Source organism: Salvelinus alpinus, chromosome 13 (genome assembly GCF_045679555.1).
Source record: "Salvelinus alpinus chromosome 13, SLU_Salpinus.1, whole genome shotgun sequence".
NCBI lineage: Eukaryota > Metazoa > Chordata > Actinopteri > Salmoniformes > Salmonidae > Salvelinus > Salvelinus alpinus.
In genome coordinates, this window is record NC_092098.1 from 10976414 (window position 1) to 11000966 (window position 24553).

At 44.6% G+C, this 24553-nt stretch overlaps 3 protein-coding genes across 4 annotated transcripts in view; all 3 read right to left on the minus strand.

The window, feature by feature from the left end:
* LOC139537045 (disks large homolog 4-like) overlaps positions 1-1487 on the minus strand; it is a 109510-nt gene extending 108023 nt beyond the window's left edge. Inside the window, exon 1 of the mRNA XM_071337878.1 lies at positions 1397-1487. Coding sequence (XP_071193979.1) covers positions 1397-1426 — 30 coding nt within the window. The 5' untranslated portion in view covers positions 1427-1487. The remainder of the gene's footprint in view (positions 1-1396) is intronic.
* A 12280-nt stretch (positions 1488-13767) lies between these two features.
* On the minus strand, positions 13768-18492 carry LOC139537047 (7SK snRNA methylphosphate capping enzyme-like). Of its 2 annotated transcripts, XR_011667454.1 has the most exons (6): positions 18192-18490; positions 15768-17704; positions 15382-15600; positions 15025-15148; positions 14804-14909; positions 13768-14729 (listed from the first exon to the last, which is right to left on the minus strand). XR_011667454.1 is itself a non-coding variant. In XM_071337884.1 (5 exons), the coding sequence occupies exons 2-5, from the start codon at positions 17661-17663 to the stop codon at positions 14875-14877; spliced, it is 2274 nt and encodes a 757-aa protein (XP_071193985.1). In that variant the 5' UTR covers positions 17664-17704; positions 18192-18492; the 3' UTR covers positions 13768-14874. The 2 variants fall into 2 exon arrangements, 1 of the variants encoding a protein (XP_071193985.1); XM_071337884.1 differs by having other exon boundaries at positions 13768-14909; positions 18192-18492.
* Positions 18493-21694: 3202 nt separating this feature from the next.
* Positions 21695-24277, minus strand: LOC139537048 (transcription factor HES-7-like). The gene is made up of 4 exons (XM_071337885.1): positions 24140-24277; positions 23922-24017; positions 23388-23478; positions 21695-22941 (listed from the first exon to the last, which is right to left on the minus strand). Exons 1-4 carry the CDS (start codon positions 24203-24205, stop codon positions 22142-22144), a joined length of 1053 nt encoding a protein of 350 aa, XP_071193986.1. The 5' UTR covers positions 24206-24277; the 3' UTR covers positions 21695-22141.
* Positions 24278-24553: the final 276 nt, after the last annotated feature.

Sequence of the window (24553 nt, forward strand, 5' to 3'; positions counted from 1 at the left end):
GCTTATAGTAGCTCAAGTTTCATTCTAACATATCACAGTTTATCTACTTAAACTTCCTTTGTTGTTGCAAACAACAGTTACTTTACCTGGTGCAGTGAGTAATGATGGTGGTGCTATACAGTGCTTTATCTATCACTCACACAGAGGAGGTTGGTGGCACCTTAATTGGGGAGAACGGGCTGGTGGTTTTGACTGGAGTGGAATGAGTGGAACGGTACCAAATACATCAAACACATGGTTTGCAGGTGTATGATGCCATTACAATTGCTCCTTTCCGGCCATTATTATAAGCCGTCCTCCTCTCAGCAGCCTCCTGTGTTACGCACTGCCACACTGCTTGTAACAACCGAGAGTGAGAATGAAGTAGTCAGTGGGGGCGGGGCAAGTGACTCACGTTCCAGCAGCAGAGGCCTTTTCAAAATAGCAGTCCCTCAACAAATGTGGTGACTCATTTTTCTGAATAAAAGTTTTTCTGAATTATTATAATAATTTCTTATATGAGGGGGGGGGGGGGTTTTACTACGCTCCTACGCCCTGGACACTGTGAGTGTGCGTGAAAACCCACCAGAATTCCTGAAGAGAGGAAGGGAGAGAGCCTGGGACTGGAAGCAGGCTGAATGGTTGAGGAACAGACACCAGCCCATGAGAGACGGCTTGGACGGCATTACATAAACGCTCTCTCTATGGGAGCCAATTTCACGACAGGGTCTGCCCCAGCCTATCGGCCCAAGCCTGTCACTTGTCTCGTACGTGTGATATAACACACGCTGTGAGTGTGTATGTGTGTGTTTGTGTGTGTGCAGACTCAGAGTGTGAGCTAGCTACATGGCAGTGGTTAGGGTGAGAGTGGGTCTAAATGAGGTTGAGGCATGCTGGGAGCCCAGCCCGGACCCATCTCCTACCATGGCCCTTCCAACTACCACCACAACCACAGGTCTATTCACTAACTCACTCCTACAGTAATCAGTCACGCAGGTTAACCAGATCACGGCTAGCTAGCACACGCGAACAGAGGGGGAGATAGAAAAAAGAGTGGGAGAAACAGAGAATTATAGAGAAAGACAGGGACATTGCTTTCTAACACACGCCTCTCGGGCAGTGCACTCTCAAATCAAATACATAAGGGGCCAAAAAGACCACAAAGAGAGAATGGGATTGTGCTAACAGGAGAGAAACAATGATCAAATATCCTATCTTTGCAAAGACATGCTGCCCTGTTACGTTGACCGTTTACCCCAGACACAGATACAGGATGAGACAAAGCAAATAGCACGAGGAGGTAATTAACCCCTCTCTCTCTCTCTCTCTCTCTCTCTCTCTCTCCCCCCTCTCACACACATGTTCACCTCTCTCTCTCACTCTCACTCTAAGTGAAAGAAACGACAGGTCAGCTTACCTTTGTAGTCACAATGCAGAGGCAGTCCATGGTAGTGAGAACAAACAGGTGGGGTGTATCTCAACCCCCCACCCCCCCCACAACAGAGGGCTGAGACCCCACACCCCTCGCCCCAGCCTGCCCCACTCCTGCTCTCTCTCGTCCTGCCTTTCCCCCCTTTTCTTTTCTTCCGTGGATCTCTTTTTTGACTAACTGAACCAGCGAGGGAAAGACAGGATGGAGGGAGGGGGAAACGTAAAGAGGGAGGGGGAGGGACACAGGGAAAGAGAGAGAAAAAGCAAGAGAGCGAGAGAGAGAGAGAGAGGTTGGGCTCAGAATCTGTATGAGAGAGAGGGAGAGGGGGAACGCGTCTATATTTTAAAGCAAGAGGCAAAGAGGAGAGGAGGAAGAGAGGAAGGAAAGAGGAGAAGAAAGGATTAATATGAAAGGAGATGGACAGAGGGGGGAAGGAGGTAGAAAGGAGAGGTGATATGGGAAAAAGGGGAGATTCGCTCTGCGAGAGATAGAGAGAGAGAGAGAAATAGAGATTAGACAGTGAAACAGCAGAGGATGGAGAGGGAGAGCCGAGGGAGGGGACAGTGAAGGAGAGAGAGTGAGTGTGTGGTGTGTGAAGACAGAAGGAATTAGACCGAAATAAAATGTGTAGTGGGGGAGAGAGTGCCAATTACATATGCATCACAGAAACGGAAACCCATACGACAATCAGACTGACACAAACAACCCAACCCCAAAACCAAGATCACATATTCTGAAGGAAGAGAGGAGAAAATGTTCTCTGGTTGTTGTGGTGCTCTGCAGCTGTTGCCTTAGCAATGGTGCAGTTGTTGCCGTGGCAATAGGGATGGTTGTTGTTGTCAGGTGGCCATTGCCGTGTTGCTGAGGTCTATGTGAATGGTTGTATCTATGTGTGTGTGCGTGCGTGCGCGTGTGCATATGACACACGAGAGACAGTGAGAGGAGGAGCGGGATAAGGATTTTAAATAAGAAATGAATAATCATACACGGAGGGTGTTTTTGGTATAAAGCCATTGCCATTCTCATATTTCACTCTCTGTGACTATATGTTTCTACAGTTAACTGGTGGTGTGCAAAATGTGGTGTATTTTCTGTGACTGATTGATTCCAATGCAGTGAATTGGGCCTGGAACCGTTGTTAATGCATTGCAGTAAAATGAATACTATCATTTGTGCATCTTAGGGGTACACTTTGCCTTTAAGAGCATGGACTGCACCACTACAGTCTGGTTTACGGGGGGAACGTGTGCATCCTTGTCTTTGCATCATCAGCTCGGTAATTGTACAAAAGCAGCATAACCCCCCCTCCCCCTGCCAGCTCCCGACAAAGCAGGACCAATGGTGCAGTAATAAAGCAATTCTAAATGATGAACACACACTTATTCCCTGGGGTGGAGAGAGGCATAGATCCAATCTACAACAAATACAACACACACCCACACACATAGCTATGCATGTACATGCAGGCATATGCATATTTATACACACACACACACACACAGACATGAATAAGTTAAAAAGCACCAAGCAGCATACCGGAACAGTATGCATAGGAAGGCTCATACAAAATCCTAAAATCCTATCAGCAACTATCCATCCACGCACAGAACCTGAACCAAGCTCCTGGTACTGTTCTGGACTCATGGCTCCCCTGAGGGAGAGGCAGAGAGTTCCAGAGAGTTCCAGAGGGTTCCAGAGGGTTCCAGAGGGTTCCAGAGCCCACGGAAGAGACTCAGTAGAACAGCATGCACAACAACTGATCTGGAACCTCAACCTGTGTTAATTAACAACAGTATTCCAGCCAGGAGGTGACCTGAAAAGGGCTGACCTGTTTACCACATTGCATAACCCACCCTATTGTGGCACTGAGGGATCACACACCGACACACACACACACACAACACACCGCTACTGGCTTAACAAAACTTTGTGAGTGTTCATGTTCTAAAATACAGTACTATGCCTCCTCAACAAACCACATATAAAATAAGTATTGCTACAAGACTTTACAAAGAGTGACCGAGAGAAAGTACCGTGTGTGAATAATGACAAAATGTTATATCCAAAATACAAAACACAAGCTTGCATGCCCTTTCTCTCTCTCCCTCCCTCTCTCTCGCACATATTTGTGGACGTAGTTAGTCCAACTACCAAATTACTAGTCTCTACCTACTCATCCCCTGCTCTTTTTAACAACACGCAGCCGGAGATACACACTAACAATCAACAGAGACAAAAGATTTACTCTAAATAGAATAACAGACGGAAACACAGGAGAACAAAGGAGACACACTGATAGACAATGCATTGCAGTAGCAAAACCACTTCCCAATGCTGTGTACAGTACCGAAGACCGGAGAAAAACACTCACCAAGAAGTATGCAGTCTTCATCCTCCTGTACCGCTTTCCTTAAGACAAGAGTGCTCTGCTGGCCCTACAGCTGCCTCAGTCTGACTCAAAGTAGGCCAAGGACAGGCTCTGGTCAGCTGAATGGCACCCAGGAGGAACATGTGGACCACGAGGATGCTGCAGGAGGATCACATTTATTTTAGATAGTTGGTCAATCTCACAGCTGTGACTTGAACTAGGTTACAAAAAGACATCACAACCAGGGATGTCAGGACTTTTCTTCTTCACATGCAACACTTAATATAAGCAAAACCTTGCAGAAGTGCAAATACTCGAACTTCAACTGTTGAATTCTAAATAAGGTCATTTGTAATAACAGTATTAGATTAGGCTACTTGTTTTTTTTGTTGAGGTTTTGATGATCTGACCATGTCTCACTACTTAACCCCGTTTCTTGTCTTCTGGTTTGGGTTGGAGCCTGAGAAGAAAATTGCCGAACATTTCAGAAATCACATTTCATGGAATGTTATGCCACCCAGTGGTACTATAATGCACTACAACAAAGTGACATAACATACAGAGGAAGAGAAAAACTCTAGCATTTTGTTTTGCTGCATGGGGTATGGCGCGACCTAATGTCTCTTTCTACCCCCTCTCCTGCACCTCCGCACATTGGTCCTTCTGTGCCTCCTGCGGATCAGGCGGGAAGTGTGTCTAATAATATTAGTCGTCTCTGGGGCGCTTAGATTGTCTTTACAATGTCAGACATTGTTTGACTTGATACAGTTAACTCGGACTGAACAACTGCATTTGGAAAGCTCAAGCCACTGACTTTTTTGGCAAGAACTTCACTCAGCTGCTTGCATTGCTGATGTTTGAAACTCCTGGCTGGGGAGTTTTTGGATGCTCTTAGTTGTTAGCGTGCAGGAGGATCCAGCTTCACTAATATTTTGGATGCTCTTAGGTGTTAGCGTGCAGGAGGATCCAGCTTCACTAATATTTTGGATGCTCTTAGGTGTTAGCGTGCAGGAGGATCCAGCTTCACTAATATTTTGGATGCTCTTAGGTGTTAGCGTGCAGGAGGATCCAGCTTCACTAATATTTTGGATGCTCTTAGGTGTTAGCGTGCAGGAGGATCCAGCTTCACTAATATTTTGGATGCTCTTAGGTGTTAGCGTGCAGGAGGATCCAGCTTCACTAATATTTTGGATGCTCTTAGGTGTTAGCGTGCAGGAGGATCCAGCTTCACTAATATTTTGGATGCTCTTAGCTGTTAGCGTGCAGGAGGATCCAGCTTCACTAATATTTTTGATGCTCTTAGGTGTTAGCGTGCAGGAGGATCCAGCTTCACTAATATTTTGGATGCTCTTAGGTGTTAGCGTGCAGGAGGATCCAGCTTCACTAATATTTTGGATGCTCTTAGGTGTTAGCGTGCAGGAGGATCCAGCTTCACTAATATTTTGGATGCTCTTAGGTGTTAGCGTGCAGGAGGATCCAGCTTCACTAATATTTTGGATGCTCTTAGCTGTTAGCGTGCAGGAGGATCCAGTTTCACTAATATTTTTGATGCTCTTAGGTGTTAGCGTGCAGGAGGATCCAGCTTCACTAATATTTTGGATGCTCTTAGGTGTTAGCGTGCAGGAGGATCCAGCTTCACTAATATTTTGGATGCTCTTAGGTGTTAGCGTGCAGGATGATCCAGCTTCACTAATATTTTGGATGCTCTTAGGTTTTAGCTTGCAGGAGGATCCAGCTTCACTAATATTTTGGATGCTCTTAGATGCTAGCGTGCAGGAGGATCCAGCTTCACTAATATTTTGGATGCTCTTAGGTGTTAGCGTGCAGGAGGATCCAGCTTCACTAATATTTTGGATGCTCTTAGGTGTTAGCGTGCAGGATGATCCAGCTTCACTAATATTTTGGATGCTCTTAGGTTTTAGCTTGCAGGAGGATCCAGCTTCACTAATATTTTGGATGCTCTTAGATGCTAGCGTGCAGGAGGATCCAGCTTCACTAATATTTTTGATGCTCTTAGATGTTAGCATCAAGGAGGATCCAGCTTCACTAATATTTTGGATGCTCTTAGGTGTTAGCGTGCAGGAGGATCCAGCTTCACTAATATTTTGGATGCTCTTAGCTGTTAGCGTGCAGGAGGATCCAGTTTCACTAATATTTTTGATGCTCTTAGGTGTTAGCGTGCAGGAGGATCCAGCTTCACTAATATTTTGGATGCTCTTAGGTGTTAGCGTGCAGGAGGATCCAGTTTCACTAATATTTTGGATGCTCTTGGGTGTTAGCGTGCAGGAGGATCCAGCTTCACTAATATTTTGGATGCTCTTAAGTTTTAGCTTGCAGGAGGATCCAGCTTCACTAATATTTTGGATGCTCTTAGATGCTAATGTGCAGGAGGATCCAGCTTCACTAATATTTTTGATGCTCTTAGATGTTAGCATCAAGGAGGATCCAGCTTCACTAATATTTTGGATGCTCTTAGGTGTTAGCGTGCAGGAGGATCCAGCTTCACTAATATTTTGGATGCTCTTAGGTGTTAGCGTGCAGGAGGATCCAGCTTCACTAATATTTTGGATGCTCTTAGATGCTAGCGTGCAGGAGGATCCAGCTCCACTAATATTTTTGATCCTCTTAGATGTTAGCATGCAGGAGGATCCAGCTTCACTAATATTTTCAAATCAAATCAAAGTTTATTTGTCACGTGCGCCGAATACAACAGGTGTAGACCTTACAGTGAAATGCTTACTTACAGGCTCTAACCAGTAGTGCAAAAAAGGTGTTAGGTGAACAATAAGTAAGTAAAGAAATAAAACAACAGTAAAAAGACAGGCTATATACAGTAGCGAGGCTATAAAAGTAGCGAGGCTACATACAGACACCGGTTAGTCAGGCTGATTGAGGTAGTATGTACATGTAGATATGGATGCTCTTAGATGTTAGCGTGTAGGAGGAACCAGCTTCACTAATATTGTGGCTGCTCTGGTATTTCCTTATCAGGGCATCAAGATCGCCAACATGATTCAAAACAGTGTCGCCCTAGCACCCTTTTTAATGACTGTAAATCAGTCAACAAACCCCTACAAAAACCAGAAACCCCATAGGAGTTGTCAGGGCTGACAGTGCCACCCATAAAAACTAGAAACTCCCAATACAGAAGACTTTGCAGCCCACCTTTCCACAAATATGGCCGTTCTTTTCCTAGAAAATTTGAATTGTCCTATTTTCGGTAAAGTAGGAGGGCACCATGACATCAACAGACACATACTGTACTGTGCCACATAAAGCCCCTTTCACATACAATCTCTGCTTTCACCAGGACTTAAAACCGGGGCTTCCTAAAATGCTTGCCCCAACCAGTCTAGAACCCAGATACAGGTACATCTGCAGAGCACATGCACACCTCCATATGGTTCATTGTTTTATCCAAGTAGGAGAGATGACTGGGTTCAAGATCAAATACACTGAAGCAGTCTATCTTATTACAGTTTAGACTGACATTATTTTCTTACATCTGGAAATATCATTTTAGGGATCAAATCTATTTTTATAGCTTTGTTGCTAGTGTTGTTATCAACTGTGACACAACTCCTGGCATTGACAACTTAGATGGAAAGCTACTGAAGATGGTAGCTGACTATGGCCACTCCTTTCTGTCATGTCTAATCTGAGTTTAGAGGAAAGTGTTTGTCCTCGGGCCTGGAGGGAAGCCAAAGTCATTGCACTAGCTAAGAGTGGTAAAGCGGACTGTTCTAACAGCAGACCTATCAGCTTGCTGGTCAAACACAATGGTGTTTGACCAAATACAATGCTATTTCATCTGTAAACAAAAGGACAACAGACTTTCAGCATGCTTATAGAGAAGGGCACTCAACATGTACTGCACGGACACAAATTACTGATGATTGGTTAAAGGACATTTATAATAAGAAGATTGTGGGAGATGTACTGATTTCAGTGCAGCCTTTGATATTATTGACCATAACCTGTTAACACCGTGGGGTGTTGAGTGTGCAGAGATGGACACACAGGGAGGTTCTAGTCAGAAAACACAACTTTACTAGGCAACAAAAATAAACACAACACCAAAATAACTCTGGGTTGGCTCTGTCCTTCTTCTCCTGTTCGGCTCCATGCCTCCGGGAGCTTCATTCCCCTCTGTAGGCTCACTCCTTGCCTCTCTCTTTGTCCTCCTCGTGGTGCGCCATGGTGCTCCCTTTATGTGGCCTGCATGGCTGGTAGGCACTCTCCCCTAATTACCTATACTTGGGGCCATCAGCGTCAGGTTGCCAAGCCCGTGTACTCCCAGCAGAGGGAGCCAATGTCACGACACGTACCTCCCCTCCATTACCAACCCCCGGGGTAGACATCCCGGGATACCACCCCCTCAGCCCCTTAGCCCCGACCGGGAATGAAGCGCGCTCAGGGATAGGTTTGCATCCCTCCTGGAGAGGGCGTCTGCATTGCCATGCTGGACCCCCGACCCGTGGACAACTAGAGAAAGAGAATCGCTGTAAGAACAGGAACCAGCAGGTGACGCGGTCATTTGTGTCCTTACCTCTTGCCATCCACACAAGTGGGGCATGGTCAGTGATCAGGGTGATCTTTCTCCCGAGGAGGTACTACTTGACGGTGTCCAGCGCCCACTTCACGGCGAGGCACTCCTTCTCGACAATCCAGTACTTCTATTCCCTCAGGAGGAGCTTCCTGCTGACATACATGATGGGCTGCTCCTTGTCTTCCTGCTCTTGAAACAAGACGGCCCCTACCCCTTTGTCGGACGCATCTGTGTGGACCAGGAGGTTTTTTGAGAAGTCCGGGGTGATGAGTACCGGGTGCGAACATAGTGCGTGCTTCAGGGCCTGGAACGTTGCCTCTGTGTCCTTCGTCCATCGCACCGTCTGGGGTTGGCGTGACTTCGTTATGTCTGTGAGAGGAGAAGGTATTGCGGCAAAGTTAGGTACAAATTGACTGTAGTAGCCTGCTAACGCCAGGAACGACTTCACCTGCTTCTTGGTTTGTGGGACCAGCCATTCCCTAATGGCGTCCAATTTTTATTCTTGGGGCTTCACATTACCCCGCCTGATTCGTAGCTCAGCTTGCACTTGTGGAGGTTTGCAGTCAGCCCCGCATCACTTAGCGCATCCACCACTACCTGTAACCTACAGAGATGGGACTCCCAACTGTCACTGTGCATGATTATATCATCCAAATAAGCAGCAGCGTACTCACAGTGCGGGCGCAGGACGCGGTCCATGAGTTGCTGAAAGGTCGCTGGGGCCCCGTGGAGCCCGAAAGGAAGAACCCGGTAGTGGTATAGCCCCCCCCCCCGGGGTGGAGAAGGCCGTCTTCTCCCGGGAGGCCGCTGCCACCGGCACCTGCCAGTACTCCTTTGTCAGGTCCAGGGTGCTGACGTATCTTGCTTTCCCCAAGCGGCACCTCGGAGAACACGGCCGTATTCCGCTGGACCAACTCTCGGAGCGCTTGTCGTTGGGTCTCTTGTGTGTGACACTTCTTCAGTAGGTTCACATGGTAAAGCTGGAGGGGTTTTCTCCACCCCGGTTGGCGGACCTTATATTTGACGTCACCTACCCGCTCGACAATGTCGTAGGTCCCATGCCACGTAGCCAGGAATTTGCATTCCGCATGGGCCATGTGCTCCTTCACAACTGGCCAAATTGACTTCATCCTCTCTCTCATCTCCTCCACGCTGCAAAGGGGGGTCGGTTGATCCTCCCTGACTTCCTTGGCTAGGTCCAGCAGTCCGCAGGGCCGATGGCCATACAGGAGCACAAAGTCTACCAGTCTGCGGTTTTGTTGGTGCTGCTCCTCCAGCGCTTGCTCCTGGAGAGCCTGTTGCTTCTGCTGGCTGCAGATAAACTGAGCCACCAGTTCCTCCATGATAATCTCCCTAGGCTCGACCCCATGGCACCCAAAGCAATGTACCTAATAGAACTCAGAGTTTTCTTTAATGGAAGCCTCTCTAATGTCAAACATGTAGGGTGTGGTGTACCACAGGGCAGCTCTCTATGCCCTTTACTCTTTTCTATTTTTGCCAATGACCTGCCACTGGCATTAAACAAAGCATGTGTGTCCATGTATGCTGATGATTCAATCATATATACACTTCAACAACCACAGCTAACGAAGTCTGAAACCCTTAACAAAGAGTTGTAGTCTGTTTTGGAAAAGGTGGCCAGTAATAAACTGGTCCTGAACATCTCTAAAACTAAGAGCATTGTATTCGGTACTTTCATCATTCCCTAAGTTCTAGACCTCAGCTGAATCAGGTAATGAATGGTATGTCTGTTGAAAAAGTTGAGTAAACTAAATGACTTGGTGTTACCTTAGATTGTAAACTGTCATGGTCAAAACATATAGATTCAATGGTTGTAAAGATGGGGAGAGGTCTGTCTGTAATAAAGAGATGCTCTGCTTTTTTGCCACCACACTCCACAAAGCAAGTCCTGCAGACTCTAGTTTTGTCTTATCTTGATTATTGTTCAGTCATGTGGTTGAGTGCTGCAAAAAAAGACCTAGTTAAACTGCAGCTGCCCAGAACAGAGCGGAACATCTTTCTCTGCATTGTAATCAGAGGGTTAATATAAATACTGTGCATGCCAGTCTCTCTTGGCTAAGAGTTGGGGAGGGACTGACTGCATCACTTATTTTTAATAAAAACAATGTGTTGAATATTCCTAATTGTTTGCATAGTCAACTTACACACAGCTCTGATAACCACACTTACCCCACCAGACATGCCACCAGCGATATTTTCACAGTCCCCAAATCCAGAACAATTTCAAGAACGTGTACAGTATTATATAGAGCAGGGGTGGGCAAACTTTTTGGCTCGAGGGCCACATCGTGATTTTGAAATTCAATTGAGGGTCGGATTTCTTGGGGGACCAATTGTTTGTTAAAATCAATTTGCGGGGGCTTCCTGAGTGGGGCAGTGGTCTAAGGCACTGCATCGCAGTGCTTGAGGTGTCATTACAGACCCGAGTTCAATCCAGGCTGTGTCACAGCTGGCAGTGACTGGGAGACCCATGAGGCGGCACACAATTGGCTCAGCATTGTCCGGGTTAGGAGAGCGTTTTCCCAGGCCGAGATTTCTTTATCCTATCGCGCTCTAGTGACTCTGGTCACCAGGTGTACGGTGTTTCTTCCGACACATTGGTGCAGCTGGCTTCCAGGTTAAGCGGGCATTGTGTCAAGAAGCAGTGCGGTTTGGCTGGGTCGTGTTTCGGTGGATGCACGGCTCTCGACCTTTGCCTCTCCCGATTCCGTACGGGAGTTGCAGCGATGGGACAAGACTATAACTACCAATTGGATACCATGAAATTAGGGAGAAAAAAGGGAGAAAAAAAAAATATATATATATTTTGTAAATGTCTCGCGGGCCGGGCTGTACTTTGCCCCCCCCCCCCTTTATATAGAGACATTATTGCATGGAACTCCTTTCCTTCTCATATTGCTCAAATGAACAGAAAAACAGTTTTTTTTTAAACAGAGAAAGCAACATCTTACGGCACAACGCCTCTCCCCTATTTGACCTAGATATTTTGTGTGTATGTATTGATATATAGGCTATGTGTGCCGTCGTTTTAAAACTTTTATTATGTAGTTCTCTCCTTGAGCTGTTCTTGTTTATTAATGTTCTGTATTGTAATGTTTCATGTTTTGGGTGGACCCCAGGAAGAGTAGCTGCTGCTTTCGCTAATGGGGATCCTCATAAAATACCAATACTAACTGTATGAAAAGTACAAATATGAGTTACAATGAACAGAAATAGGAAGGCAACATGCAACAATTTCAAAGATTTTACTGAGTTACAGTTCATATATGGAAATCAGTCAATTTAAATAAATAAATTAGGCCCAATGGTGAGCATTTGCCCACTGAAGTCGGTTACGACGCTGAACTGCAGTCAGGTCAAGACCCTGGTGAAGATGACGAGGACGCCGATAAGCTTCCCTGAGACGGTTTTTGACAGTTTGTGCAGAAATTCTTTGGTTGTGCAATCCCACAGTTTAATCAGCTGTCCGGGTGGCTGATCTCAGACCATCCCGCATGTGAAGAAGCTGGATGTGTAGGTCCTGGGCTGGCGTGGTTACGTGTGGTCTGCGGTTTTGAGGCCGGTTGGACGCACTGACAAATTCTCTAAAACAATGTGGGAGGCGGCTTATGGTAGAGAAATTAACATTCAATTATTTGGCAACAGCTCTGGTGATGCATGCAGTCAGCATGCCAATTGCACACTCCCTGAAAACTTGGGACATCTGTGGCATTGTGTGTGTAACAAAATATTCTTGTGGCAAAGGAGAAATGCTCACTAACAGGGATGTAAACAAATTTGTGCATAACATTTGAGAGAAATAAGCTTTTTGTGTGTATGAAAAAAATGTCTAGGATCTTTAATTTCAGCTCATGAGTCATGGGACCAACACTTTACATGTTGCATTTATATTTTTGTTCAGTGTACTTTCTGAAGGACAGCTAAACTGAAAGACAACTAAGAACCTAGAGATTATTATGGCATATTTGCAACGCAAATGCCTTGTGACCCAAAAAACTTTGTAGCAGTGTTTCCGAAGACATTTACTGTAAATAATTGAAAATTAATAATTTAATTCCCCCTTTGAACATGCGTACACTCAGTAAAAAGTGTGCTATCTAGAACATAAAGGGTTCTTCGGCTGTGCCCATTGGAGAACCCTTTGAATAACCCTTAAAAGTTCCAGGTAGAACCTTTTTGGTTCCAGGTAGAACACATTTGAGTTCCATGTAGAACCCTTTCCATAGAGGGTTCTACATGGAACTCAAAAGGGTTCTCCCTGGAACCAGAAAGGGTTCTCCTATGAGTACAGCAAGCTCCCAAAACAATGTTATAGCATGATTCAGACAACCTTACTGAAATGAGAAACTCCCTGGCAGTTATAAACCCAAACTTCCAGAAAACAGTTTATCATATATGGCATGTAAATCAGGGACTTTGTATTATTGACAATCTATTGGTTGTTAATTCCCTCATATCAGTGCAAATTAAACAGATACAGAGGTGAGTAGCAAATCTCTAGTGTAGATTCCTTTGACCATATCAGGGCTTAATTTACAAGGGCTTGGGAGTAGTAAAAAACTTGTACAAATGTATAATTGATCAAATCTTTATGTACAGTGTATTCAATCAGACTGTCTTAATAGGGCCTGTCACAAATTCCCTGCCAGTGACATATCAGCATCTCACAACCCTTCCAAGCTGCACACTCCACTCCCCATCCCCCACGACCGGAACCTGAGAGTCTAGGGCAGGGGTATTAATCTTTTACCCTACGAGGTCCGGAGCCTGCTGGTTCTGTTCTACCTGATAATGAATTGCACACACCTGGTGCCCAGGCTCTAAATCAGTCCCTGATTAGAGGAACAATGAAAACAAATCTGTGGAACTGGCTTTGAGGTCCAGAGTTGAGTTTGAGGGGTCTAGGAGTACAATAAACCAGCTTCTCAAACACTCTCTGACCTGGGCCCGGATTGGTTGGGGCATGCTGTTAGGGGGCAGGACACCTGACAGCTCTTCGACTGTGCAGGCCAGTGTCTCTTCACTCCTGTGAGCGGATTTGTGGGATGGAGTGCATACAGAAGTGAATTGTTGTAACTTGTGTTTGCCATTTACTGTTGGTAGTAGTTAATGATAATTATTTCCATATCTAGCCTATACAGTCATTACTAGAGCTCCTGCTGTGCTATTGTATTCATGCCAATTGTAAATAGCCTATTCATTACTGTTCATCTCCTGTACTACAGAACCACATCTATTCTGTCTGTTGTGTGTGTGTGTCTATGGCAAAAAAGTTCCCTTGTGTGTAACTCTGAGGTCACCTCATTCCCCTCTTACCAGGGGAGGTGCTAGTGGGTCACAGGTCAGCCCAAACTGAGAATCACTCTCTTTCAGGGCCTGTGGATGAAGTCCTCTGTGGAATGACTAATGAGCACCGACTGCATTTCAATTGATTTGTTTATTAAAACATTTCAACAAAATCAGAACTAGACCAGCATTTGCCCATCTGCTGGTGATAGTAAACAAAGTATTAAGCGTAAGAATTGAGTAAAGCGTAAACAACATTACATTATGATGAATTGACTTGGGTTAAAGTGAGCTGGATTAAGTCCAATCTGAGGCCTAGGCACTGAGGCCCTGTATAGACTACATATGATTAGTTGGCAGCAACTAATCATATTGAACACATGACACAAATCCATTGAAAGAAAGAAAAAGTACCAAAAGCAATCAACAGAACAGGAGTAAAACCAAATAAAACACTGGTCATTCTTATTATAGCCAAAGTAAAAACATTGATCATCCTCTCAGCATTGCCAACTCCACCTGACTGACAGTTGTTCTTGAATCAACTACCAATAGAAAGAGGCAGGAACAGTCCCTGGACGCAAAGTAGGACATCTGGAAGAATGCAATCCAGACAAGGAGCAGACTGAAGACAGGCACAACTCATCCACAAAGTCACATTGAAAACAAACTGCTTTTCCTAGTCAGTGAGTTAGAACACAGAGGAACTCAAGGACCGTGTTAAAATGAAGACTGACCCTATTAAAAAATTAAAAAGTGTGAGAAATGTCCCTACATGAGTTCCATTTGGACATAACATGGAAATAACCTTTCTGTAAAGGATTCAAATTGGGTTTCGCCAGTCCATTCTGATTAAAATGCTGGATATGTTGATGAACCAACTGAAACAAATATAGTCCCTGACTGAACAAGAGTACAAACAGTAGTAAAACAAATATGGAACACACAGCCTGTGCATTGGGAGCAAAAAGTCCAAAGTCATGATTGAGTTTCCCAAAGCATCTCTTCTCATCATCTGGAGTGGAGTTCGGTGAGTAGAGAAGCCATCTGATTGTCGTTTTATAGAGTCAAGTGTCCTGTTTTGGACTCCTTACCTTCAAAACAACACAGCATCAATGTACAGGCATGTAGAAAGCTCTGAGTCTGCTTGGGGTTGAGATATGCTTACAGGCTGGAGATTAAGGTGTCTCGTGGTGGTTTGGGTTTATGCTGCTCAATGGACTTCCTGGCAGATTATGTTCATTTATGAAACAAGTAGATTGGCCTTTGAAAACCTGCGGGGGAAAAAACATTAAAATCCATTTGTTTTAGAAACAAAATGTACTAGACTGGAAAAAGGACAAAAGAAAGAATCAGATGGATATTGTAACCTATCGACCAGTGACTTACCTCTTGACGAACTGTTAGGAGTCCCGATCAACTCGTAGCTGGAGAATCCCACCTCAGATGTCAGATATGTGGAGAACTGTTCTGGTTTGAGGCGGATGCTGTGGTAATTCCTAAAGATGCTATCCTGTAACAGTAAGAAATAGGGAGATATTATTATGTCATCTTGAGTCCTGAACTGCCCCAGAGCTGAGCACAGCTGCGCATCCCCGTTAAGAATTGTGCAAAGAAACGGGCTACTTGCTAAAGGTTTGAATTCTTGTTTTGGCTATCATCAATATGGCTAATTCTGTATGTGCATTTGGCCAGTGTAACAGATCACACGATTGGTGCTCCTTACAACACTGCCCACTCTCTCACCGTGAGTTTCTTCCTCTTGCCGTAGGTGATCCAGGGCTGTGGCTCCAGGATGAACATGCCTCCAGGACGCAGGTGCCTGAACACTCTGTGGAAGAGGCGCTTCAGGCCACCGTCTCCCCAGTTCAGGTGAACCCACTTGGTAACGCTGAAGCACAGGATGACGTCATACTCTGGCCGCTGGGTCAGCAACAGAACATCACTCTCCAGGACATAGTTCCCCTGAGGAGAGGGAGGGCAAGGGGATGAGTTCTGAACAGGGTGTGATATTTCTCTCTGAGGGTCAAGCAGAAGTAGAGGCAACACAGTATTGTTCATTTCATCTTTAATATAATGAATAACGATTACTAAATGGAAAGAAACAAAGGCTGAAGTGCACGCACGCTTACCTTGATAAAAGAGACATTGGAGGGGAAGTCGCCGGGAGGCATGGTGGGTGTTTTGGGGAGTGGGGGTGCTGCTATGGGCCCCCTGGAGATATGCAAGGAGACAGGGAAGGAGCTTATCCCCAGTTCAACAGCAGGCGCTCCAGAGTCTTTCTCCTCAGCCTCACTCTCCTGATCTCTTCTCTCTGCGCGACGCGACAACGCCACACCATCCGCTGCCTCCACTGAGACACAGTCGCTTCTCACCTGCTTTTCGACATTTCCATTCTCAGCCCTGCTGTGCTCTCTTTCCTTCTGTTTGTGTGTTTGTTCGCCTGAGTGTGACACGCCTTCCTTCCTCTCCTCCTGTCTGTTTGCCTTCTCCTCCTTCCTCTCCTCTTCCGGCCCATTGGTCTTCTCCTCCTCCCCTGTGGTTCGCCGGGCCTCCTGGGCCTGCAGCTCTGACAGGTAGTGTCTGATGTTCTGGCGGGCCGCGTGCACCAGACCCCCGTCAATGTCCAACCCCAATATGCGTGCGGGCCGCAACTTCTTAGCAATACAGAGTGTCAGGTGACCCGTGTTGCAGCCCAGGTCCAGCACTGCTTTACCCTGGAACCACTCTGGACGCAGACAACGGAACCGCGGGTCCTCAGAACAGCCTGGGTTGCGGTAACCATAGTACTTGTTGTAGTTCCCATACTGGAACTTCTTTTTGTTGCCTTGGTGCTGCTGTCGTTTGTGCTGGTTGTGGGGCTGCTGTTGCTGGGAGGACCCCCTCAGACCTACCACTGGGGTTTGGAAGGAGGACTGTGCGTTTCTCCCGGGCCCAGCTCCACGGCCCTTCTCCTCCGTCCCTGACCTGGACATAGGAGTAGATTGGGCCATAGGAGGGTCTGTTTTACTAGAGTTGCGTCTGCGTTTGCGTGGCCGGCTAGTGAGCTGGTTCGAGCCTCCGGATGTGGCTGCCGAGGAGTCTTCCGGGGCTCGAGGCTGGGCCTGGGGGGCTGATACAGTGAGCGTGGCCTCATCCCTGCTGTTGGAGGGGTTGATCTCGTTACCATCACCACCACAGGGGTCCAAGATGGCTGGGACACTGGGTGCTTCGAAAACTGAGGCAGACGCAGCACTAGCAGATGCCAGGTTAGATAGAGAAGAAGCAGTGGTGTTGGTCACTTCACCACTTCTCTCTGAATCTGACTGGTCCAACCCGGAGACTGACGACCCCCCACCACCTCCTCCATGGTGTCTGTTGCGGTGTCTCCTCCTGCCGCCACTCTTAAAGGGCGACACAAGGAGGCCCCTACCTCCCATCCTGCTGTTAAGGTTGAGAGGGTCAGTGATATCCCTGGGAATGAGGATCTCTACAGGGTCGCGGTTCTTGGCAGGCAGCGGGGAGGACCTGGGTGTCTCAGCGTTCAGGGCCCTGTTCACGTCCTCATCCAACAGACTGTTGAGGTTCAGCGGGTCAAATATGTTTCCTCCCAGCAGGAAGTTGGTGGGCAGAACCGAGTCACTCTCAGAGTTGGCCCGTCGTCGTCTCTTACCTGCTGGATGCTTGAACCCTGCATTCATTGTGCTGCGACGCTTTGAGAGTTTCTGCTGCTGCTGTTTGGGCTGCTGCAAGCCATTTTTTGGGTTAAGGTGCTGCTCAGTCACCATGGCCTCCTTTCCAACACTCTCTGTCTGGTCATTGGGGTCAGCAGACCTGCTGTGCTTGGTTTGGGCCCCACTGTCTGGCATGGGGCAGGTAGAAGCACCATCAGTGCTATCTGGTTTGGCCAGGGTGACCTCTGGGACTTTGGTGGTATTGTTGCAGCTTCCAATGCATTCTGAGAGTTTTTGGGGTGGCAGAGGTGGTGCTGGGTCCACTTTCGTACTTCTGGTTGGAACAGTCTCTTTTTCAACAGACATCTTTATCATCTTCCACTCAATATTTTTGGTGCTGACATGGGACCACCATACTGAAAACACACAAAAATAGATTATTACAATGATCTCTGAAATTTATAAATCATAATATTTATCATTTTCTTCAATTTGACAATTGTTTTCAGTTTCTGCTTTCCTGGCTATTTCAAGCACTCATTCAAAATATGACAACTTGTAAAACTTGCCATCTACTGACAACTTGATTTGTGCCTGCATGATATTCTATAAGAAGTCCCCAAAATGCATACATGTCACTGGATATAGGCTAGTAGAAGTTATTGGAGGCAGCAAACGTTGAGTGTACGTCTACAATGAAGAAATGTAAACCATCTCCTCAATGCCTCCTTCTGCGCGTGAACACGCTTCCTAAATACTGTTAATGAATGGCGATATTTTCCACGAATCCACCTCTTTGCGTTCATGAATAAATGCGACGAAGTAAAATGCAAGAACACAAACTTGCCGTCTAGCTACAGGATGAGGCAACTGTATGTTTATCAACAACAAGTCTCAGCTCACCGTTCCCCCGCCTTCCCGTGAAGCTGAACTGTCACTGCCACACTCCCTCCCGAGTTACTGGCGTTCCCCGCAGCATCTGCTTCGTTGATAGCTTATTTGTTCGCTAATATTATTTTCACTGTTGAAATAAATATATTATGTTTGGGAGAAAAGCCTCTCCAAAATTCATAAAACAACCAGTTCTGTGTGAATTTCACTATGATTGCAAGCTCGCTGCACACAACAAACTCCGTTTAACTTCGAGCTCAACAGCTCAATCTCACGCAGGTTGGAAGGTTCAAAGGGTTGTTTTAGCTTTGCTAAGAGGCTACACACTTAGACAGGCCTCAGAACCAATAAGGTTACGATTTTTAGGCAGTCTTCCTAAAATCGACCAATTACAGACGTGCAGGGGTTGGCCAATTCACGTCGACCTAGTTTTACAAACTATAGTTGTCCCATAATTTGCCTGTCTGAAATGAAATGTGTTATTCCCCGCCATTTGGAGAAATTCCCTATTAAATAATGCATTGTAACCCTGTATACGGTCAATAAGCGCCACTTAGTTCACAATTTTTACATCAACGAAATGTTGTAGAGGCAAGACTAAACAACAGATTACAAACGCTCCCAACCCCTCATGATTTCCACTAGTTACCACAGCCACAAAGTCAAAATGGGCTAAATCGTAAAGATTCCTGAAAACAAACATTTGCTTTTTGGTCTAAATTTAAGGTTAGGGTTAGGCATAATGTTAGCAGTGTGGTTAAGGTTAGGGGTTAGGGTTTAGTTTAGGTTTAAAATCATATTTTAAGAAGATAAATTGTAGAAATTCGCGTTGTTTATGACTTGTGCGCTTCGATGGGAGGAGTTTGAACTGGGTAAAAAGGTATTGGATTCGTTTTAGAACCGGGATGCGTCCCGGGCGTGAGCTGGGTGCCCGGTTGTCACTAGTTACCGCAGCCACAAAGTAAAAATTGTCCATACCATAAAAATCCATAAAAACAAAAATATACTTTTTGGTCATAATTTAAAGCATTGGAGTAAAACAAGCTTATATTCTGGCTTCTGATGGGGTACAAAGGTTGAACTAACCTCAGGAGGCATTTGTAAATTACATTCTTCAAGAATCAAGCAGATAGCCTATAGTGGTTAGAGCGTTGGGCCAGTAACCGAAAGGTTGCTGAATCGAATCCCCAAGCTGGCACGTTAAAAAGCTGTCGTTCTTCCCCTGAACAAGGCAGTTAACCCACTGTTCCCAGGTAGGCCGTCATTGTAAATAAGAGTTTGTTTTTAACTGACATGCCTAGTTAAATTGAAACAAAAACAAAAATGGATGTAGCAGCTTTAGTGTTAGGAGTGTGGTTAAGCACGCCACATCCTTCAGATCCCGGTGCTTGAGAGTGAGAGGCACGCCTGTTGACTCATCAGTAGGAAAGATTTGTTTCTCTTTTGGTCCATTCAACAACAGAGCGATACGAACCTTGTTTCAGCAGGATGTTGTATCTATACCTTATGTCATGCCTTATTGGAATGGATTTATTGATAATATCTGTTGGGAAAAAGTTTGGATGTTGCCACATACCTACTTGTTAACTAAATTAAGGAAGTTTCCTTTAAAATTATTCATAAATATTATCCTGCCTATCCACTATATGAAGAAGTTTAAGGAAAACATCAACTCAAATTGCTCCTTTTGTAATGACCACCCAGAAACAGTGTTGCATCTTTTTTGGCATTGTATTCAAAACTGTGGCAAGACATCAGTAGATTTATAATTGAACACATTTATGAAGATTTTACACTATTGTGGAGAGATGTACTGCTTGGATTCTTTACATGCGATAGAAATAAGCTGAAACATTTTTATGTAATTCATTTCATTATTATTTTGGCCAAATTTCATATACACAAATGTACATTTACAAACAAAAAAACACATTTTCTTACCCTACAAAAAGAAATTGAACTGTATTTTAAGACAGTTAGAATTGTAAGTGTATGTATGTCCCTTACGGTCCTTGTGTAATTGTAATGTGATATTGTACCCCCTAGCTCGATTGTCCATTGTATATAATCTATATATACTTGTGTTCCCTCATGTACTTTCTGTATTGATTTGTTGTTAATAAAAATAATAAAAATAAAAAAAGAGAGTGAGAGGCACGCTTCAGCGCCAACTCAGTGACACCACGTCATTTTTAGGTTATCAGGACAGTGTGTGAAGTATAATAATAATTGCCTTCCGATTGCTGTGTACAGGACTACAGGGCAACACAGTGAACGGGATGTTAGAATATCCTACTGATAGAGCAGTAGAAATCTGTATGTTTGAGCAAGGCACTTAACCCCAATTGCTCCTGTAAATCGCTCTGGGTAAGAGTGTCTGCTAAATGAATAAAAGGAGGGTCAAATCAGATTGAATAAGATACATTTTTGAAATAGTCAGGGTTTAGCCACAATTGTGGCTGTGGTAACTAGTGAAGGCCGAGGTGGCCTGCTCCGGCCGACGGCGAAGTCAGCTCAAAACAAGCTGATGTAGCTCAAAACAAGTGACATAAGGTTAAGCACATGGAGTAATGAGTATTATTCTGTTTTTCCAAGTGCAAAACTGATACAAACGATTTATCTGCATTCCCAACGGAAACTAGTTTAAAAATTCGAACATATTTTATGGAAAAGAGAGGTTTTACGTTTCTGAACGGTGCACCATTCTGCCTTTTGACAACATGACCAAACGGAGCAGATTACTGTTCCATTTGAGAAGGGCGTTCCTCCCTCACCACGGCTTTTGCCCGTTCACGTCATGGGCCATGCCCCACCGATGTTCTTCTTAATCGAACTCCCCCTTTCGCGGGAATTGTAAAATCGTGATTTGTATTTTTTTATCCAACAATGTCCAGGTTTTCCTCCTGTATCCCTGGTAAAATGGTTTATTGTAGACTATAAACGTCAGGAAAGTTGTTTTGTTACCTCTAACCATATTGCCCAGAGAAACTGTTTTGATAAAATTATAATCTCAGGTTAATTTATTTAGACTACCCTACATTTAAATCGCAGCTGGCGTAGACGCATGTTGTCGTTACCTCTGAGTGAGCATTGTATTCCTTTGCTCTTGACTCATAATATTGTCTCCTTCTCCCTTTTTGGGGGGATTTATTTAAAGAAGTTAATATCTTTAGCTGGACTGACAACCAAAATCAATAGGCCAGGGTTGTTCATTGGAATCACAATAGATAATGGGCTTTGAATGCCAACTACAATAGAACCAAAATCTTAAACCATGACAAATATCTCAACCACACTGATAGCCTAACTAGCAGTTACAACTAACACTTAAACCATGATAGTGTTATGATCATGCTTTTGATAAATAGGCCCTAGCAGTGATTACATTTCTAAACCATTCGTTCAGTTTAGATCAATCAGTAGAGATTATTTGAAATGCCACATTAGCACTGACATACAGGGAGTCAAGTTGGAAATGAAGTGATTTAGCAAAATAAGAACTTTATTCTCCTGAGTTTAATTACAAGACTTTGTACATGATCAAATATAAATATATATACAATGTTTTACATGATTTATAATTTAGGAAAGAATCCAAGACAGGGAAAAACTGTTTAGGAATGTAAAAGAAGAAAATCGATTGTCCATGACAAAGAAAACAAAGAGAAGCTCCAGGCAGTCTACACAGTAAACTCTGTAGAAAACATAACACAACAGGGAACTCTTCCGTCTGTTAAAAGGCCTTTTAAAGTGACAGTGACAGGTTGTCAGAAAACTTTTGATTGTCCTTGACCGCCACATTTTTCTATCTTAGCCGGACCTCACCACGCGCTGCTTAATAGGAAAGATGAATGATGTCCTGAACGCGTCCGGTGATGATCTGGATGGCCAGATGCTCTCAGAACACAGATTGTGGAGACCTGTATGTGTCCTGGTGGATTTCACTTACCCTCCATTGGATATCAGGGCCAGGGCCTCCATATTGCCTGGGGCTGGATCTGAAACAGTGACCGCCTCAGAGTCCTTGTTGGGCCATCGGGCACAGGGCCAGAGGGACGTAGAGGGTTGGGGATACTGGAACCCAGGGGAGAATTGTCTGGTACCAGAGGCGCCACAAGCAGAGATGTAGAGTGAGAAGAGGATGACAAGGAATCTGATCGATATTCAGAGGGAGAAGGAGAGAAGGGGAAGTGGCAGGGCATGGAGAGGTATGGAGAGGTAATGGTGATAGGTGTCGAGGAGCTGGAGTAAGAAGGGGAGGGTGGGGGGGAGAGGGAGTAAGGAGGAGATGGGTATGGGTGTGAGAGGTGTTGGGTAGGGTGGGGGTGTTGGAGTACAAAGGTGTTGGGATAGATGGGGAGAGAGGTGTTGATGTAGGGGAAGGTGGCCTCCCTGCTGGCTCGTTGATGACCCATCACTGTACTTTTCTTCCTGTTCTGAACTCTGCCCAGTAAGCATTGTCCTTCTGCTCCAGAGCCCCAGGGCTGGAGGTCCAGGGGAAAGGTCTGGCTATGCACACTCCCCAGAGGGCAGGCACTGTGGGCCTCCAGGTGGTCCCTCAGTTCCTGGACAAAGCTCTCTCTCTGGGAGGGATCCACGCTGTCAATGTAGTTGCCCAGGCGGGAGATGCATTCTCTGAAACCTGCACTGTAGATTGGGTTGGGTGGGGGATGTGTGTGCTCATGTATGGGGCCTGTCCTTTTGGAACTCACAGCACTAGTCACTGGAGCAGAGGACTCTTTCACAGGATTTTCTGAAAGGGCTAGTGTTGGTCAATAGTGATTCCGACAGTATAGGGAGAACATTTAGGAAGAGAAGAGAGGACAGAAAGAGACAAATCGAGAGATGGATCCATGTGATGTGAAGATGAGAGTATGAGAAAATATCATGATAGAATGGTTGATGAATTTGGAGAGAATACAAACGTGGACAGAGAGAGGACAGTATGAAGAAGCAGGATGTACATTTGTGGGAGAATTGTCAACAGAATTTGCAAGAGCCAATGTGTATTTGTAGGTGTTTGTAGATAAGTTAAACAAAGGGAAGATAAGGAGGTTTTGGGGAGAGAAAAATAAAGAATTATTAGCACTCACAGTAATATTTAATGTTCTATATCAACAGTTTGGGGCGTATTTCGCTTTCTATTTATGAAATAAATTACATGAAAAACACACGGGCAAACTATAAACATTTAGGATTGATAGATACCTTTTCTGTCGTTCCCATTTGCTTTTCTTCGTATGTAATCGACAGTCAACTCTAATATTTCAGCTTTTTCCAATTTTGGATTTTTCAGCCGCTGTGAGAGAGAAGAATAATCCTACTGAATATATTGCATTACGATCAACCATTACGCACAATATTTCGAATTTTAATTATGAATGATTTTTTGGTATGGAAGTGATGATTTTATGGTTAAATACAATACAATACTTTTAATACAAATATAAATTGCTAAATTATATTTTTGACGTGTCTATCAAGGTCCTAACAGACACCAAGTTACGTTTTCAATTCCATGATACGTTGGTAAAAACTCGGATGTTTCGCACAATAGCATTTCTTCATAGTTTTCACATGGGTCTGGTGTCCGTGTGGTTGTATGGGCTGTTTGAAATGTAATTAATAGCTTGACATTGTGTATTATTGAAATACAACGGATCTATATTTTCGATAATACAATGACAGACAATGAACTGATTTCAGACAGCAATTAGAAAAGCGGTGGTCAACTCAACTCACCATGTCAGAAGTGTTGCTTAGCAGTATAGTCCTTAGCTCATCCAACCGTTGGTTTATCCTATCACGCCTCTTCTTTTCAATTACCGGTTTAAGAACCTAGACAATAATCATCATCATCATCAGTTATTGCAACAACACCAAATCCACAACAAACTCACTGACACCAAAATATAGATCATATTTTTTAAACATCAGTTTTACGCACGATCTGGACTTACCCTCTTTACGGCATTACGTTTATTCATGTTTGATCCTTCCAACTTTCCTCGATGAAGTAGGCCCATATGAATAATGACTACTTTTCCAAAAAGAAAACGATGTATTCATCCAATCCGGTCAAGGAAGCTGAAAATGAAGTCTCCACACTAACCAACAAAGCTGGTTCATTTTTAAATGAGGCCGCAAAGCTACTTATAAGGTCAAGCAGACCGACTGTCATTGGTTGAAAGGTGACAATGACGTTCTCGACCGTTCTCATTTCGTTGCATGCCTTGTTGATACTCACAAAATGGAGTATATGTTCAAAGATACAGTAGCTTCATTTCAGTAAATCAATGTGCATCTTTGGAATGATCTAGAATATGTTATTTACAATATAGCATAAACATTTAGAATGAACGTAAAGTCCATAA